The sequence below is a fragment of the Chiloscyllium punctatum genome, chromosome 40 (assembly GCF_047496795.1).
Source record: "Chiloscyllium punctatum isolate Juve2018m chromosome 40, sChiPun1.3, whole genome shotgun sequence".
Classification (NCBI taxonomy): domain Eukaryota; kingdom Metazoa; phylum Chordata; class Chondrichthyes; order Orectolobiformes; family Hemiscylliidae; genus Chiloscyllium; species Chiloscyllium punctatum.
This window is the reverse complement of record NC_092778.1, coordinates 42,728,093-42,747,474: the sequence shown is the minus strand read 5'-3', so window position 1 is coordinate 42,747,474 and position 19,382 is coordinate 42,728,093. Positions and strand designations below refer to the sequence as shown.

The following is a 19,382-nucleotide window of genomic DNA, read 5'->3' as shown; positions in this document are numbered from 1 at the left end:
ACATTGGTTTTAAAAAAAATCAGTGATCTAAATTCAGGGGAGCGTGGTAAATCCCATCAGGATGATTGGCATGAGCTGATTGCTACCATGTGGGGCTTGGCTAAGAGTTAGAATCTCTGCTCAGCTCCACTCTTTTCTGTTGAGAACTTGGAGTGTGAGAGTTAGGGATAGACAAGCCCCAAGGTAGGAGTCACTGACCCCTGGGAACCAGCTGCTCTGCCTCTTGATACCCTGACTGCACCCCAGTGATGGCTGAGACCAAATCCTAGATGATTGGGGGAGTAGATAATGAGCTGCCTGTCCTGCCAGTCTACCTGAAGAAGATGAGCAGTTGCACCCCTGCCTTTCCTTCATTTTCTGCCACTCTGCCCCAGTATGGAGGAATAACCCTTCCAGCAGTATAATGTTTCACAAACAACAAAGCTTTAATAGGTGTGCAGCAGGAAGTGCAAAATGGGCCGGTAGTTAGAGCTGGGAGGACTACATAAATAACAAGCTGGATGATGTTGTGGAGGTAGAAAATATCAGGGATTTGAAAAAGAAAACAACTTTCAAAATCAATTCTCTGGATTTGTGGATGTACCTACTAGAGAAAGTGTAAGACTTTACCTACTCTTGGGGAATGAGGTAGTGCACATGAATGAGGTGTCAGTGGGGGAGCACTTTGGGGCCAGTGACCAGAATTCTATTAGTTTTAAAATAGTGATGGAAAAGGATAGACCACATCTAACAGTTGAAGTTCTAAACTGGAGGAAGGCTAATTTTGATGGTATGAGGCAAGAGCTTTCAAAAGCTGATTTGGGGCAGATGTTCGCAAGTAATGGAAAATGAGGAGCTGTCAGAAATGAGATGATGAGTCCAAAAACAATATTTTCCTATTGGGGTGAAAGGAAGGGCTAGTAGGTGTAGGGAATGCTGGATGACTAGAGAAATTGAGGGTTTGATTAACAAAAAGAAGGAAGCATATGTCAGGTATAGACAGGATAAATTTAGTGAATTCTTAGAGTATACTGGCCACTATTCCACTGTTTGGAATATCACATGAATTTTGGTCTCCTTCCTATCAGAGCAATGTTGTGAAACTTGAAAGGGTTCCAAAAATGATTTCCAAGGATGTTGGCGGGGTTTGAGGATTTGCGCTACAGGGAGAGGTTGAATAGGTTGGGGCTGTTTTCCCTGGAGCGTCGGAAGTTGAGGGGTGACCTATATAGAAGTTTACAAACTTGAGGGACATGGATTGGGTAAATAGGCAAAGTCTTTTCCCTGGGGTGGGGAGTCCAGAACTAGAGGGCATAGGTTTAGGGTGAGGGGAAAGATATAAGAGACCTAGGGGGCAACTATTTTTTTTCACAGGGTGGTAAGTGGATGGAATGAGCTACCAGAGGAAGTGGTGGAGGCTGGTACAATTGCAACATTTAAGAGGCATCTGGATGCATTTAAAAATAGGGAGGGTTTGGAGGGCTATGGGCCAGGTGCTGATAGGTGGGAAGAGATTGGGTTGGGATATCTGGTCGGCATGGACGAGTTGGACTGAAGGGTCTGTTTCCATGCTGTACATCGGAGTCTGACTGGTGCAGCTTGATGAGGAACAGGCTGCAGATAAAATCTTCTGTGTAGACGTGGGCTAGTCTATTCTAGATCACCCGGATACAGAAATTCTAGCGGAGATGATTTAAAGGCACATATTTATGGTTTTGAAGGCATGGCAGTGATTTGGGTGTATTTGTGGAGGGACTGGAACACATCCTCCAGCAGGCTCAATCCATCAATCAAGATTTAATGCTTGTCACACTCGTCCAGATTCTATACTGTAGAATGTTTTGAAGCGCAGCAGCGGTAGAGGGAAAATAGATTTGAAAGAAGATCGTATCCGTTTGTGGAAACTAATATGGATGGCTCAAGTCTTCGAAAAGTTGAAGGTGGTGCAATGGCTCTGTGGTTAGCATTGCTGCCTCGCAGCACCATAACCCAAGGTTCAATTCCAGCCTCTGGTGACTCTGTGGAGTTTGTGCATTCTCCTAATGTCTGTGTGGGTATCTTCCAGGTGCACCGTTTTCCTCCAACAGTCCAAAGATGTGCAAGTTAGGTGAATTGGGTTCAAGAGTGTGGTGCTGGAAAAGCACAGCAGGTCAGGCAGCATCCGAGGAGCAGTGGAATCGACATTTCGGGCGTAAGCTCTTCATTCCTGATGAAGGACATCACGCTGTCAATCTACCACTGATCTCCAATATCTGCAGTCCTGTTTTTCCAGGTTAGGTGAATTGGCCATGCTAAATTGCCCATAGTGTTGAGGGATGTGTAGGTTAGGTGCGTTAGTCAGGGGAAAGTATAGAGTAATGGGTCTAGGTGGGTTACTCTTCGGAGGATTGCGTGTGAACTTGTTGGGCCAACAGGCCTGTTTCTACACTAGGTATTCTGATTATAAAATGAAGCATGTTTTGCCATCTGGTAACTGCTGATGTCGTTTTCAGCTGCTGGAAATGGGAGTTCTTGAGTTAAAAAACTGAATCCCATCATAAGTGAATGATTTAAATTCAGGCTTCCAGAGATGGGAATTCAGTTAATTAAACAATATTTTCCCTTACACAGCCATGCTAGTTTCATGATCCTGCATTTACATTAGTGTTTTTCCATTCTGGTTAAGTTTTGTACTTGTTTTGCCTTTCAATCTTTATAAATCATTGACCTTGCTTGATTCATAAGCAATGGCTAGGTTGTGTGGCAACATGGCCCAGATAACAACACACGCCTCTTCTCTCTGCGCAAGTGTTTAGTATGTTGCTCATTTATCTAGCTTGGATAAGAACTAGCAGATCATCTATCAGCAATAATGTAGCAACATGAGCAGGGATGGAAGATGGTTTGAGATTCCAAATGGTGTATTATTTTGGATAGTGGACATAGATCTTTGCTCATCTGCATTGCCAAGAATCTTAGCAGTCACCCAGTACTCTGTATTCCTGTTACTCGTTCCAAAGTGACACACCTCCCACCTTTCTACATGAAACTCCTTCTTAAACCCTCCTTACTCATATACCTATTCAGAAGTCTTTTAAATGTTTTAATTGTACCAGCCTCCACTGCTTCCTCTGGCAGCTCATTCCATACTCGCTCCACTCTGTGTGTGAAAACATTGCCTGTTAGGACCCTTTTTATCTTTCTCTCTCACCTTTTTAACCTATGCCCTCTAGTTTTGGACTCACCTACCATGAGGAAAAGACCTTGGCTATTCACCCTATTCATGCCCCTGATGATTTTATAAACCTCTAAGGTCACTCCTCGGCCCCCAGTGCTCCAAGGAAAACAGCCCCAGCCTGTTCAGCCTCTCCTTAAAGTTCAAATCCTCCAACCCTGGCACCATCCTTGTAAATCTTTTTTCTGAACCCTTTTAAGTTTCACAACATCTTTCCTATAGCAGGGTGACCAGGATTATATGCAGCATTCCAAGACTATAGTCATTCTGGCCAGTGGGATGTAATGGAATGCTGCATTAATTTAGGCTATCGAGTCCAGCATGCTCTGCGAAGAATGCTTACTGTTTATTTTGGGTATATGGTTGATTGTGCACTGTTTTAGTGTAGATGTCATTACTGTTGAATTGTAGGCTCTTTTGGAGTTTAAGACTTAGCTGCAAAGTTGAAGTTTTTTGCATTTTTTTTCATCTAGCACATTCAGGAGAGGTCTTGCAACTGTGATATAGAAAATGTATATTCACTTGCGACCTTTCCATTTGACAATGAAACAAAGTATTGATGGAATGTCTTTATTAATAAAGGTATAAGTTCTCTCCTGAGGGTAAAAGCTTTGGTTTCTGCTCAATAGGTCAAGTTTGGGAATGTCTGACTTCCCTTTTCCTGCCTCTGAAAGTTTCTGATTTTGTATTCATCTGGTGTATGTCTATGCCCTACTAGGGCACAGATTTTACTTGTCCTCCTAATAGATCATAGATCATAGAATCCCTGTAGTGTGAAAGTAGCCATTTGGTCCAACAAGTTCATACCATCCCTCCAAAGAACATCCCACCCAGACCCTATCACTGTAGCTCTGCATTTCCCATAGCCAGTCTGCCTGACCTCCCTCATGTCGGGATATGGGAGAAAACTGGAGCAACTAGAAACCCGCACAACACTGGGAAGATGTGCAAACTGCACACAGACGATTGCCTGAAGTTAGATTGGAATGTAGGGTCCCTGACAGTGAGGAAGCGGTGCTAATCACAGAACCACCATGCAGTCAATAAATATTCTTGGACAAATTAAATACAAATCCATATTATGTCAATTATGTGGTGAGTTTACTGCATGAATTATTTTGGCTACGAAACGTTGAGCTGTGAATTGATTCATAAGACTGTGAAGAGATCACTTTTACTATCCAGGGAATCCTGACCAGTGCCCTTGTACTTGTAGCTGAGGAAAGCAAAAATCTCTAACCACTTGGATGAAATTTTTATTTTAATGACCCTGTCAGAAGTTGTACTCATGGGTTTTTCAATTGTTAGTGGTGATCTTACAATGGAAGATGCATATGCAATAAATTTCTAGATGGACGGATAATTCCGGGATATGAAACTAAACACAACCATGATTTTAAATGGCCTCCCCGTACTATATATTTCTGATTGTTCAGTGAATTCAAGTTGTATCTTGTGTATAATCACATTGTGTATTGCAGAGGTGACTTTTTTAATGCACTTTATGTACACATGCAATTGCCAACTATCAAGATTTTATTGTCAGAACAGGCTGGCTGTCTTTTCATGGTCGTCTCCTTGATTAACAAATTAGATTTTTTTCATTTTGTCCCTTCAGGCAAAGGAATTAACCAAGTACCTCGATCCTGCTGGTCTGGGGGTCATTGCATTTGATGATTTCTGTCGAGGAATTGCTGCTATTAAAAATGGAGGTATGGCAAAGTAATATGCAGGTTTACTTGTTTTAGACAATAGGTGCAGGAGTAGGCCATTCAGCCCTTCGTGCTTGCACCGCCATTCAATATGATCATGGCTGATCATTCCTAATCCGTATCCTCTTCCTGCCTTATCTCCATAACCCTTGATTCCACAATCCTTGAGAGCTCTATATTAAATGAATCCAGAGACTGGGCCTCCACTGCCCTCTGGGGCAGAGCATTCCACACAGCCACCACTCTCTGGGTGAAGAAGTTTCTCCTCATCTCTGTCCAAAATGGTCTACCCCGTATTTTTAAGCTGTGTCCTCTGGTTCGGCACTCACCCATCAGCGGAAACTTGTTTCCTGCCTCCAGATTGTCCAATCCTTTAATGATCTTATATGTCTCAATCAGATCCCCTCTCAGTCTTCTAAACTCAAGGGTATACAAGCCCAGTCGCTCCAGTCTTTCAGTGTAAGGTAATCCCGCCATTCCAGGAATTGATCTCGTGAACCTACGCTGCACTCCCTCAATAGCCAGGATGTCTTTCCTCAAATTTGGAGACCAGAACTTCACACAGTACTCCAGGTGTGTTCTCACCAGGGCCCTGTACAGCTGCAGAAGCAGCTCTTTCCTTCTATACTCAATTCCTCTTGTTATGAAGGCCAGCATGCTATTAGTCGTCTTCACTACCTGCTGTACCTGCATGCTTGCCTTCATTGACTGGTGGACAAGAACACCCAGATCTCTCTGTACAGCCCCTTTACCTAAATGGATTCCATTGAGGTAGTAATCTGCCTTCCTGTTCTTGCCACCAAAGTGGATAACTATACATTTATCCACATTAAACTGCATCTGCCATGCATCTGCCCACTCACCTAACTTGTCCAGGTCACCCTGTAATCTCCTAACATCCTCATCACATTTCACCCTGCCACCCAGCTTTGTATCATCAGCAAATTTGCTAATGTTATTGCCGATACCATCTTCTATATCATTTATTATAAAAAGCTGCGGTCCCAGCACGGATCCCTGCGGTACCCCACTGGTCACTGCCTGCCATTCCGAAATGGAGCCGTTTATCACTACCCTTTGTTTCCTAACAGCCAACCAATTTTCAATCCAATCTAGTACTTTGCCCCAAATACCATGCGCCCTAATTTTACTCACTAACCTCCTGTGTGGGACTTTATCAAAAGCTTTCTGAAAGTCCAGGTACACTACATCCACTGGATCTCCCTTGTCCATCTTCAGAGTTACATCCTCAAAAAATTCAAGAAGATTAGTCAAGCATGATTTCCCCTTCTTAAATCCATGCTGACTCTGTCCTATCCTGTTACTATTATCCAGATGTGCCGTAATTTCATCCGAGACTCCAGCATCTTTCCCACCACTGAGGTCAGACTAAGTTTTGAGTTGGTTTATATGATATGGCTTTGTTTTATTCTGAATAACCACTTTACTTCAAAAAAAACTGGAAGGATTCTGTTTAATAGTGAATTAACCATAAATACTGCATAAAAATTTAACTGTTTTTGATGTGCATTATTTGACAAACCCATGACTTGTTTCCCTTAATTGAATTGATGTTCTAACTGTTTGCTTAAAATCATGAGGGGCATGGATAGGATAAATAGAAAAGGTCTTTTCCCTGGGTTGGGAGTCCAGAACTAGAGTGCATAGGTTTACAGTGACAGGAAAAAGGTCCCTTTTTTAAATCTAAGGGAATTTTTTTTCACGCAGAGGGTGGTGCATATGTGGAATGAACTGCTTGAGTTATTGGTGGAGGCTGGTACAATTACAAAGACAACTGGATGGGTATATGAATAGGAAACGTTTTGAGGGATATGGGCCAAGTACTAGCAAATAAGACGAGTTTAGGTTAGGATATTTGGTCGGTATGGATGAGTTGGACCATACGGTCTGTTAATTGCTGTACGTCTGTCTGTCATCTCGCTCTGTCTTACCAATTCAGTTTATTGGTTATGCGCACACATCCCTGTCCCTGTCACATGCTCCTTCAAGCCAATCAAAGCCTTCATCCTTTTTTTTCCCCTAAAAAACAAAAAGACCTTTAGTTTGAGCATACTTTACACCCTCCAGGTATGTTTTGGAATTCAATATGAATAACCTCTACAACTCAAAAATAAATCTATAAGCAATCTACAAAATCAATGTTTGTTGTACTTGTATGTTAAGAGCATCTTTACGGATGCTGTAAAGAATTTGGAGTTGAGCCTATGTAAGTGTTGTGTTTTAATGGTGAGTCGTAATCTACAGCTAAGTAAGACCTGTATTTCTTTTACATTCAAACAAGTCTGAGAAAAGGCAAGAACTGCTCCAGTCTGATTATCAGTGTATATAGGTAAAAACAATGACTGCAGATGCTGGAAACCAGAGTCTAAATTTGTGGTGCTGGAAAAGCACAACAGGTCAGGCAGGATTCCTGATGAAGGGCTTTTGCCTGAAACATTTTTTTTTCCCAGCTCCTATGATGCTGCCTGACCTGCTGTGCTTTTCCAGCACCACTCTAATCAGTGTGTATGCCTGCCAACCATGCCAGGAGTGTTGTACCCTGGCTTGAAACTTGGTAATATTTAGATATCACTGAATCTTCCGGAGGATTTTTTTTTCAGCAGTTTCCTGGACCAACAAACCTCCCGTGGACCAGGTGGTCATCAAAGATGTTCAATGTATTGTTGCACGATAGAAATTCTTGCCATTTTTTCAAGATAGAATACATGTGGGTCTGCACATGCATGTATTCCTCATCGTCCTTCTCAATCTATGCCTATTATTTGCAGCTTTCTGACCATTGTAAGCCAATGTTTGATTAGGGAACTACAAGCTTCAACTACTTTTGCCTAACTTAAGTCACTAGACCCTAAGTGTTAAACTTTCTCCCCATAGTTGCTGCCAGACCTGCTGAGTTTCACCCAGATTTGTTTTTGCCTAACTTCATGCTCCCTTGTCTGGGTCATCACCTTTATTAAGAAATCAGAATATTTGGCCCAACAAACCAGACACATTCCCCTACCCTAATACTTAACATTTTCCCCTGACTAATGCACCCAACCTACACGTCTCTGAACACTATGGGCAGTTTAGCATGGCCAATTCACCTAATCTGCACATCTTTTGGATTGTGGGGGGGGTGGAAATCAGATTATCCAGAGGAAACCCATGCAGACATGGGGAGAATGTGCAAACTCTACACAGGCTGCTCCGAGGCTAGAATTGAACCTGGCACTGAGGCAACAGTGCTAACCACTGTGCTCAGAATAAAAGATGTGCAGGTTAGGGTGGATTGGCCATGCTAAATTGCCCGTAGTGTTAGGTAAGGGGTTGATGTAGATGTAGGGGTATGGGTGGGTACGCTTCGGCGGGGCGGTGTGGACTTGTTGGGCCGAAGGGCCTGTTTCCATACTGTAAGTAATCTTTTTTTTAAAAAAAACTTATCAACCACAATTTGATTGTCCGTATTCAGTGACTGGGTCATGTTGCGTTAGCCTCAATCTGATTTGTTGAATTCTAGGTGCATTTTACTGACCAGTTTTTTTTTTGTATTTGGTAATGCTGCAAATAACTTATGATTGGCTTTAATCATAAATATTCTCATGGATTATAGTTTAAATTTTCTTGCATTTGTGGAGACAAGGGCTTTTTTTTAATGACTTCCTATTTCTCTTCTGTTTCAATCAAAAACTGCAAAATTGATTTGGTTTTCTGATTGATTTTTTTTTTTCCCCTTCTGCATTTGGAGCTTTACGGCTTCAAATTCTGCTGCAGTGGCTTACAACTCAGGGCAATAATGAACCAAGGTTCCAGAAGATATTAACATTTCTTTATCCCAGAAGTAAGCCAGTTCTTGGTTTTAGAGTTGTGGTTTGTTTGTCTAAGCTAGATAAAGTAAAATTTTTGACAATTTAGGTGGCCATTTCATAAGCCTGTAAGGAAAAGGAACGATAGTAAACCATTCAGTCCCTTGGCCCTACTTCTCCATTCAGTAGGATCTAAAATAGTTGATCTGAAATTCCTGATGTCCACTTTCCTGCATCTTCTCTGTAACCATTGATTCCTTGACTGATTTATGTATCTGTCTTAACTACACACACAAGGACTCTGCCCCCACTCTTTTTCTCCCTCCCCCCCCCCCCCCCCCCCCCCCCCCCCCCAATTCTGTGGCAAGGAGTTTCAAGAGACGCAATCCTCAGATTCCAATCTGCAATGCTGCCATTTCTTTTGTGCCAAGTCTTTATGGCTTTCATTTTTATTTGTAGATCTATTGTGCTTTCAATTGAAAGCACAATGTGCATTACAGCTTTATTGTAGTTTTGAACCACTTGTTCATGATGCAAACCTGCATTAGTAAGGCTTTTGAGCACTCTGATTCTTTGGTTGTACTTTGTTTGTCTAGTTGTAAATCAAGATATCTGTATGACAAATAATGCCTTCTATTTCTTCCACAAATGTTGAACATTGTCCTCTGGAATATTTACAGTGTGAATGTAATCCCAAAGGGTATATGGTTAAAACATGAATGAATGTCCCTGCACTTAGCTCATATCCTTCTAATCCTTTTCCTAGCCATGAGTTTGTCCAAATGCCTTTTTAAACATTAATGTACCTGCCCCAACCACTTCTGCTGGTAGCTTATTCCATATGCGTAATGCACTCTGTGAGAGGGGGGGGAAAAGAATGTTGCCCCTCAGGTTCCCTTTTTATTCTTTCCCCTCTAACCTTAAACTGATGACCTCTAGCCCTTGATTCTTGGGGAAAAAGACAGTGTGTGTATTTGCCCTATGTGTGCCTCTCATGATTTTACAATTTGAGATCACCATCCCCAACAGTCTCCTACATTGTAGAGAAACTTCTGACTTGTCCCCCTGTAACTCAGATCCTTGAGCAACTTTCTCATTTCTTCTGCACCCTTTCTAGTTTAATAACATACTTCCAATTGCAAGATGACCAAAACCAAACACAACACTCCACCTTTACAACTGCTGAAGGCCAATGTGCTAAAAGTAATCTTCACTGCCCTGTCTTCCTGTGACTTCAGGAGAACTATGTACCTGAATTCCAAGGTCCCTCTGTTCCACTACACTCCTTAACTCCCTGCCATTCACCTTGATACTCTGACATTGTCTTGCATTTTGGAAAGTCAAATCCTCACACCTATTCAGATTGAACTCCATTTGTTATTTCTTGGCCCACTTACCCAGCTGATCAAGGTCCTGTTGCAATTTCTGACAACCTTCCTCACTGTCCATGATATCAACTATTTTAATGTCCTCTGCAAACTTATTAAGTCACAATGAGACATTTCTGCATGTAACAGCCAAATGGCTATTGGTTCAGATCTGAGTGTGGTGTAGTACAGTTAAGTTTGTTTCTCCTTTTTTAAACTATATGACTGAATTCACTGGCTTGGTCATTTCCTTCCATTCATCTTAATTTTGACATTCTGTAAATCCAAACCAGTCTGTCTGCTTTAATTGTATTCTTTGGTTCTGGATTAATAATGTTTAAATAATTTTTTCTATCTTTGTATTTGAGCTTTGCTGTTAGCTGACCTTTTTGATCTTGCTCATCTGTGAACCTTTTTGTTTTGTAATCAAATTGAAGGATAACTTGAATCATTCAATCTCTTGTGTGTGCAGAGACTGTGTTGTTCCTGTGTCTGGTTTGAAATCACGAAAGTGTCCTTGTTTGTTTTTTGCTTGTTTGGTACTCTGCTACTAACTTCTTGTTAATTTCGCCAAAGAAGGTAATTTGCTTTTTTTTTTGTTCCACGAATCTCTTGGATCGAGGTGCTCTTCTAAAAACATCAACTTTGCTCTGGGTAGTTTGGGTAGTCCATTATTTACACCTGTGGACCAACTTGTTGTATTAAGGACATGGCAAGAAGCTGAATATAATTTAAATGAAAACTGCAGTACAGAGATTTTGGAGTGCTTTGCATAAATCTCAAAAGCATCAAAAGTTCAATAGGTAAGAGAAATGGATTGTTGGCCTCTTCTTTCTTAGCCTTTTTTAAAATATATATTCCATTCCCCATCTTGCTAAACTGTGCAAGGCACTAGTTAGACCACATCTAGAATATTGTGAACAGTTTCTTGTTCCCTTATATCTAAGGGAAGATGTGTACTGACATTTGGAGGCAGTCTAAAGATTCACTAAAGTAGATCATGGAGGTACTGTTAGCATGAGGATTCAGATTAGCCATGATCTGTGCATCAGGTCTGAAATGTCTGAAGCAAGTGATTCCCATGTGTTGGTAGGGATGTTGCATTTGTTCAAGGATGCTTTAATGGTACTCCTGTAGTGTTTCCTTTGCCTTCCTATTGTAGGGCTTGGAGTAGAGTACTTATGTAGGAATTCTGTCCTGTGGCCTGCCTATTGCAGATGGTTGTATGACCAGTGCATTGACAGTGGGGAGACTGACTTGGGAGAGGATGCTCCCATTGGTATGCCTCCTTTTGAGTCTATTTTGCAGGATTTTGCAAAACCAGTGTTGGTGATAACTTCTAGGATTTGGTATCATCTGCGTATGGTTCTGGTTTCTGAAAAGGAGGTTGAGGACAGCAGCTGCTCTTTAGGCCATGGGCTTGGTGCAGGGTTTGAGACCCGAGACTTCGAACAATCTACTCCCTCCATCACTGACACTCCAATAGTGACAGTATGTACTATCTACAGCATGCATTTGGAAGATCCTTAGCATCTTCCAAACCCACAACCTCTTCACTGAGACCGATAAGGGCAGCAGATACTTGGGAACCCCACCACTTGCAAATTCCCATCCAAGCTGCTCACCATCCTGAGTTGGAAACACATATCCCTGTTCCTTCAGTGTCGCTGGATTACATTTAGAGCAAGACTTCTTAAATATTGTGCTGAGTTGCTTCTGACACTAGTGTCAGTGACCATTTCAATTTCTAGTGATAAAACACTACTGCAATGGGTATACCCATCTGTAGGTGCCCCATCATTACGATTCCTTCATTGTTGCCATACCAACATTTTGGACTGCAGCCCTAACAACTGAGCGCGTCCCTGCAGTGTTTATACATAACCTGGTAAACACTCGTTGCAAACTAATTGGGTTAGAGTACAAACAGCACTTCACAGGGATATGAATAACAAGAAAATCTGATTACAGTAATTACCAAAGTAGAAGTTTGTCTAGTTGTGCTTCCCCCATATCCTATCAAGGGGAGATAAAAACAAAAGCTAGTAAATTGGGGACAGTGGCAAAAAAAAATTGGCCAATAATACAGAACAGTTTTAGGTGTTTGCTAGAAATGAGGCCAGACAAATTGCAGTCCTCACGTTTTGCACTGAAAACTGAGTACAAAATAGCCTAGTCATTGGGTATTTTACCTCCTTCTGTTGTGTATGCTTTTCCCCTCCCCCTGTTCTCTTGTTTTGTTACTGGAATGAATACTTGATCGCTCGATTTGAGTGTTTTAAGTTCTGTATTACTCTTATTCGGGTGCCAATTTGTGAAAGGCAGATGTAATGAAATACCAAAGTGATGAAATGAAAAGTTATTACTCTACCAAAGTTCGGTTATGTGGTTTAAAGGTAATTTTCTCTTTTGTTGTGGGTGTAGAAACTAATCTGTTTTTGAAAATCCAAAGTAGTGTGCACTGTGGGAGGATGATTTACATAGTTGCCATTCAGGCTGTTGCAAGCACTAATGGTTTGGCATAGCCAAGAGCTATATGTTACATTGTTAGTCTAGCTGCCTAAACAAATTTCAATCTATTGTGGTACGTGTGGAACTGCCAGATATCTTTAGGGAGAGGTCAGGTGCAAGAGGTAACAGCATCGAGTCTTTTCAACTTGCATATATTGTATTAGTCTGAAAGTTTTTTTAATACTGTTTTTCGCCTGATGGATATTGCACAAATTTTAACAAAATAGTTGCTCAAAATCCAAGGACACTTTCTGATAGAAGTTATGATAAACTTTGCCAATTCAGTTTTCATTTTTGACGATAATATTCATCAAGAGGTTTTTATCTACTGTTTTGAATCCCCATCTCCATTATTCTTTCACATCCCACAGTTTGTAATTCCTAGTACCTGTTTATTACTCCATTTAAACCAATCATTTCATTGCACAGATGTTAGAAAGTGTTGAGTGAAGCTAATATGCTGCCAATAAAGGACAAGTGTGGACTCGATATGCTGGTTGATGGGCTTGGAGCCTGGGAGTAAGACTTGAAGACTGGAGAAGCTGTGGTCCCAACATCACAATGGATGTAACATAGATCTCTTTTCCACATAGAAGGAGAATGAATTAGGAGTATGGCTGTGCCCCCCCACAATTCAATGAGATCATAGCTGAACTGGTACATGAACTCCATTTTCCCCATCCTTTTTTTTTTCAGTCTTTTTACCAAGCTGTGAGCATTGCTAACGAGTCCAGCATTTGTTTCCCATCCTGAACTGCCCTCCAGTGTGGTAAACTACCTCCTTGAACCACTGCAATTAATCTTGCCTGAAAATACACTCAATGGTGTCAGGAAACAAGAAGCTCTTCATTTCGAAGAGGATACATTTTCTGACTATGCTTTGGTTTCAGGGCTTTTTTTGCATTCTCATAACTCTTTATTAGATGATGCAGAACATTTGCCTTCTGTGTATATGTTGAATTTTTAAATTTTTTTTATTTTGGTATTTGTGCCATTTAATCTAAAGATACTCCTTAACAACATTAAGGCTATAGAGATGTACAGCATTGAAGCAGACCCTTTTCTTTTTTGGGCCAACTCATCCATGCCGACCAGATATCCTAACCTAATCTAGTCCCATTTGCCAGCAATTGGCCCATATCTCTCTCAATCCTTCCTATTCATATACCCATCCAGATGCCTTTTTTAAATGTTGTAATTTTACCAGCCTCCACCACTTATTCCATGCACACACCACCCTTTTTAGTTTCCCTTTTAATTTTTTCTTTCCTCTTTTCCCCTTAAACCTATGCCCTCTAGTTCTGGACTCCTCACCCCAAGGGAAAGACCTTGTCTATTTCTCCTATCCAAGCCACTCATGATTTTAAAAACCTCCTAAGGTCACCCCTCAGCTTCCAAAGCTCCAGAGAAAATAGCACCAGCCTGTTCAGCCTCTCCCTGTAGCTCAAATCCTCCAACCCTGGCAACATTCTTGTAAATCTTTTCTGAACCCTTTCAAGTTTCACAACATCTTTCCGATAGGAAGGAGATCAGAATTGCATGCAATATTCCAACATTGGTTTGGCCAATGTCCTGTACAGCCACATGACCTCCCCAACTCCTATACTCAATACTCTGACCAATAAAGGAAAGCATACCAAATGCTGCCTTCACTATCCTATCTACCTGCGACCCCACTTTCAAGTGACTATGAGCCTGCACTCCAAGGTCTTTGATCAGCAACACTCCCTCGGGCCTTAGCATTTAGTGTATAAGTCTTTACCAAGATTCAACCCTCTACCTTTACCTTTTTACCTTCAAGCCAGTTCTGTACCCAAATAGCTGGTTCTCCCTGTATTCCACGAGATCTACCCTTGCTAACCAGTCCACCATGAAGAACCTCTTCTAACACCTGACTGAAGTCTATATAGATCATGTCCACTGCTCTGCCCTTATCGTCCTCTTTGTCACTACTCCATCAAGGTCATGAGACATGATTTCCTTTGCATAAAGCCATGTTGACTATCCCTAATCAGTCCTTGCCTTTCCAAATACATGTACGTCCTGTTCCTCAGGATTCTCTCCAACAAGTTGCCCACCACCGATGTCAGGCTCACTACTGTAAAGTTCGCTGGCTTTTCCTTACTACCTTTCTTGAATAGTGGCACTTTGTTATCTGACCTCCAGTCTTCTGGTACCTCACCTGTAGCTATCAATGGTACAAATATCTCAGTAAGAGGCCCAACAATCACTTCCCTACCTTTTCAGAATTCTAGGATACACCTGATCAGGTCCTCAGGATGTTTTATGCGTTGTAAGATATCCAGCACCACCCCTTCTAAAATAAGGACATTTTTCAAGATGTCGCCATCTGTTTCCCCATATTCCATGTCTTCCTCCACAATAAACACCTAGTGGAAAATTACTGGTTTAGTATTTTGCCCCGTCTCTTGCGGTTCCACACACATGCTGACTTGCTGATCTTAGAGGGGCCCTGTTCTGCCACTAGTTATCTTTTTTGTTAATGTATTTATAGAATAGTATAAATTCATTTGCTATTTTTCATTTATACTCTTCTAAGGATTCGCTCAATCTCTCCTGTCTACACCTGACACATGCTTCCTCCTTTTTCTTAATCAAAACCTCAATTTCTCCAGTTATCCCTACACCTTCCAGCCTTGCTTTTCACCCTAACTGGAATATACTGTCTCTAGACTCCTGTGTTTTTTTTTTTGTGACCTCGATTTAACTTACTGGGAAAGTCTCTTCATCTGCATCTTATTTTTTAAGAAAATTTGGATATAATTGACATGCTGTGGCTCTCTGGGACTCTGGTTGAGGGCGGGGGTGGGGGCAAGCTTTTGAAGACAAATTGGCACATTTGTTTTGAATCCTAGTTCAAAGATTTTGGTACAGTAATGTAATGCAGAATAGGTCTAAGCCAGGATTGTATATGTAACTTTACCTGCAAGTTGGTCTTCCTCGTGCATCTGCCAGAGTGTTGGAAGTGATAACCGTATTGGAAGTGGTCATAGGTTTGAACGGCACTGTCAAAGGAGTCTTTGCAAGTTACTGCAATGCATCTTGTGGATGGTATGTACTACTGCCATTGTGCAATTTGATTGTTTAAACTCCAAATTATGTAGGCCTACTTTAGTCTATATATTGTATGACCGTGTATTCGTCCCATGAATTACTCTAAAGGATGTTGTGTATTGTCAGGGCTGCTATGTTGGATTTGTCTCGACTATTGAGAGGTGAGCAGAGGTTTGAGCAAATTGTTTAGCTATGGACTGGCTTGAAATTGCCCCAAGAGGGGTATTCAATTTTTTTCAGCTTGTAGTTACAGGGCGTTAACCAAGATGGGGAAAGCCTCAATGAAGAGCTGGATTATTGTAATAACCTTGAGTTAAAATGTCTAAAAAGTTATCTTGCATGCTTAACAGTATGATACAGATTAACAGTAACCTAGATTAACATGATCTCCCTTTCATACTTCTCTTTCATTAATCGTGATTTCCTGATATTTCCACTGGCACATACTGTATGAAACCATTGATTTTTGTGCAGATCTTTTGGTATATAGTACAAAAATCTTCTAAACAATTGATATGCTACCTGTGCTCCTGGGGTGGATAGCATTTTAAATGAAAAGCTAATGTTATCCTGGATATAAAATTAAATTGCAAGAGTCCAATATGTAGAGGGATACCATGGGGTGGAGATTATAGAAGTGCTTAAAATTATTTTTCTGACTTAGTCATAGAGATGTACAGCATGGAAACAGACCCTTCGGTCCAACCCGTCCATGCCGACCAGATATCCCAACCCAATCTAGTCCCACCTGCCAGTGCCTGGCCCAGATCCCTCCAAACCCTTCCTATTCATACACCCATCCAAATGCCTCTTAAATGTTGCAATTGTACCAGCCTCCACCACATCCTCTGGCAGCTCATTCCATACACGTACCACCCTCTGCGTGAAAAAGTTGCCCCTTAGGTTTCTTATCTTTCCCCTCTCACCCTAAACATATGCCCTCTAGTTCTGGACTCCCCTACCCCAGGGAAAAGACTTTGTCTATTTATCCTATCCATGCCCCTCATAATTTTGTGGAATTGAGTCTCAAGTTGAACAAGCTGCTGCAAAACAATGTGTTGACCTACAATATTAGGAAGAACTTGTACCATATCACATCTTTGAACGTACGTGAAGTACTTTGAAGTGAATGTACTTTTGTGATGTTCCTAAAATGAAATTAAATGTCTGTTTTCCAGCAGTAGTGGTTGTGGGAAGAATATTGGGCAGAGCAGGGGAGGGGGGGTCACTGTGCCCAACTTCGTCAACTGATCTTTAATGTCTGCAAGGAATATTCTATAGAAACAAATGGTTTGAATAAATCTCTGATCCATCTTTTACTGCACTGAAGTAATGACTTAGCAGAGGTGTTCAAGCTTTAGCTTGGGTATATGGATGGGCGGCACAGTGGCTCAGTTTTAACACTGCTGTCTCTCAGCACCAGGGTCCTGGGTTTGATTCCCATCTGTTTGTACGGAGTTTGCACATTCTCCATGTCTGTGTGGGTTTCCTCCCGGGTGCTCTGGTTTCCTCCCACAATCCAAAGATGTGTGGGTGAATTGGCCATGCTAATTAGGTGCGTTAGTCAGGGGCAAAAATAGGATAGGGGAATGGGTCTGGGTGGGTTTCTCTTCGGAGAGGCGGTGTGGACTTGTTGGGCCGAAGAGCTTGTTTTCTCCCTGAAGAGGAATTGAATCTAATCTAAACATTCAATCTTCGCTCTAATGTTTTCTTCACTAGTGATTTTGGTCCTAGCTTTTGCAAACTTCAATCTCCTCCAGTTATTAGCATGACTTTATGGTGAAGTGCCTTTTTCTGAAATAAACCTATTAAAATTTAAGTTCTGTATTGCATTACAGTTCCAGGCATAGCTGCAATGAATTGCAGCTACCACAAGCAGATCAATTCAATAGACAATAGACAATAGATGCAGGAGTAGGCCATTCTGCCCCTCGAGCCTGCACCGCCATTCAATATGATCATGGCTGATCATTCCTAATCAGTATCCTGTTCCAGCCTTATCTCCATACCCCTTGACTCCACTATCTTTAAGAGCTCTATCCAATTCTTTCTTAAAAGAATCCAGAGACTGGGCCTCCACTGCCCTCTGGGGCAGAGCATTCCACACAGCCACCACTCTCTGGGTGAAGTAGTTTCTCCTCATCTCTGTCCTAAATGGTCTACCCCGTATTTTTAAGTTGTGTCCTCTGGTTCGGCACTCCCCCATCAACGGAAATATGTTCCCTCCTGCCAGAGTGTCCAGTCCTTTCATAAGCCTATACGTTTCAATCAGATCCCCTCTCAGTCTTCTAAACTCAAGGGTATACAAGCCCAGTCGCTTCAGTCTTTCCGTGTAAGGCAATCCTGCCATTCCAGGAATTGACCTCGTGAACCTACGCTGCACTCCCTCAATAGCCAGAATGTCTTTCCTCAAATTTGGAGACCAGAACTGTACACAGTACTCCAGGTGTGGTCTCACCAGGGCCCTGTACAGCTGCAGAAGCACCTCTTTGCTTCTATACTCAATCCCTCTTGTTATGAAGGCCAGCATGCTATTAGCCTTCTTCACGACCTGCTGTACCTGCATGCTTGCCTTCATTGACTGGTGGACAAGAACACCCAGATCTCTCTGAACAGCCCCTTTACCTAATTTGATACCATTGAGGTAGTAATCTGCCTTCCTGTTCTTGCCACCAAAGTGGATAACCAGACATTTATCCACATTAAACTGCATCTGCCATGCATCTGCCCACTCACCTAACTTGTCCAGGTCACCCTGTAATCCCCTAACATCCTCATCACATTTCACCCTACCACCTAGCTTTGTGTCATCAGCAAATTTGCTAATGTTATTGCTGATACCATCTTCTATATCATTTACATATATTGTAAAAAGCTGCGGTCCCAGCACGGATCCCTGCGGTACCCCACTGGTCACTGCCCTCTTGTCTGATGCTTTATTTTGAGCATTGCTGTAAACAGGAATACTTTCCACGCACCCTTCCCTCTAATAGCCACAGGATGTCATCTCTTAAACACCTAATCCATTGTTCCCACAAATAGGGAGTGAGAGGTGTTGGAAAGACTTTTTGGTAATTTTTAAGCTTAGCGATGACAAAGCTGGGGAATGGATCAATTTTGGAATTTGAGAATAAGTCACAAGCAGTTTCCAGCAGTCTGTTTCAAATTCTTTTTATGGTTGAATTATTTTCCAGATCTTGTTTTGTTTCAATTTAGTAGTTTCCTTGGGTAATTAAAGCAGAAGGTAAATAGAGTTTAATGCAGTTACACTGGCTAGAGGTATGGTGGTAAGTTAGGATGGCATGAGAGGAATAGAATTGGAGATGGCATCTGGAGAGAAATGGAATGGATAGTATGGGGAAAACCTGAAATAAATGGTGATCTAAAAAACATTTTCAGTAAAGATCATTACACTAAAGATTTTTTAGTCTCTAGGTTTCTTAACAGTTGCAATGATGCCTGTCTCAACCACTAATAGTGGCAAAGTATTCTGTGCCCCAAGGACTGTCTTTAATGGTGAGGTTTCTTTCTCTGAGCATTAACTGATTTTTTTTTTAATTACAAAGTTGTCTCTATCAAGACCACTGCTGTTCATTATTCAAGATGTCTACTAGTTCCTCAACTTTTGTGTTCTGATGAATTTATATTTGCCTCAATTTATACTTCCTACCCCTAGCATCATAAAAGCATATCAAATATAAACACGTGTGATATTATG

General features: G+C 41.5%; 1 protein-coding gene across 1 annotated transcript in view; it reads left to right on the top strand.

Moving 5' to 3' along the window:
* Positions 1 to 19,382, top strand: part of rab11fip3 (RAB11 family interacting protein 3 (class II)) — a 118,543-nt gene that overhangs the window by 30,685 nt on the left and 68,476 nt on the right. Inside the window, exon 2 of the mRNA XM_072559659.1 lies at positions 4,812 to 4,905. Within this exon, the coding sequence (XP_072415760.1) occupies positions 4,812 to 4,905 (94 nt within the window). The remainder of the gene's footprint in view (positions 1 to 4,811; positions 4,906 to 19,382) is intronic.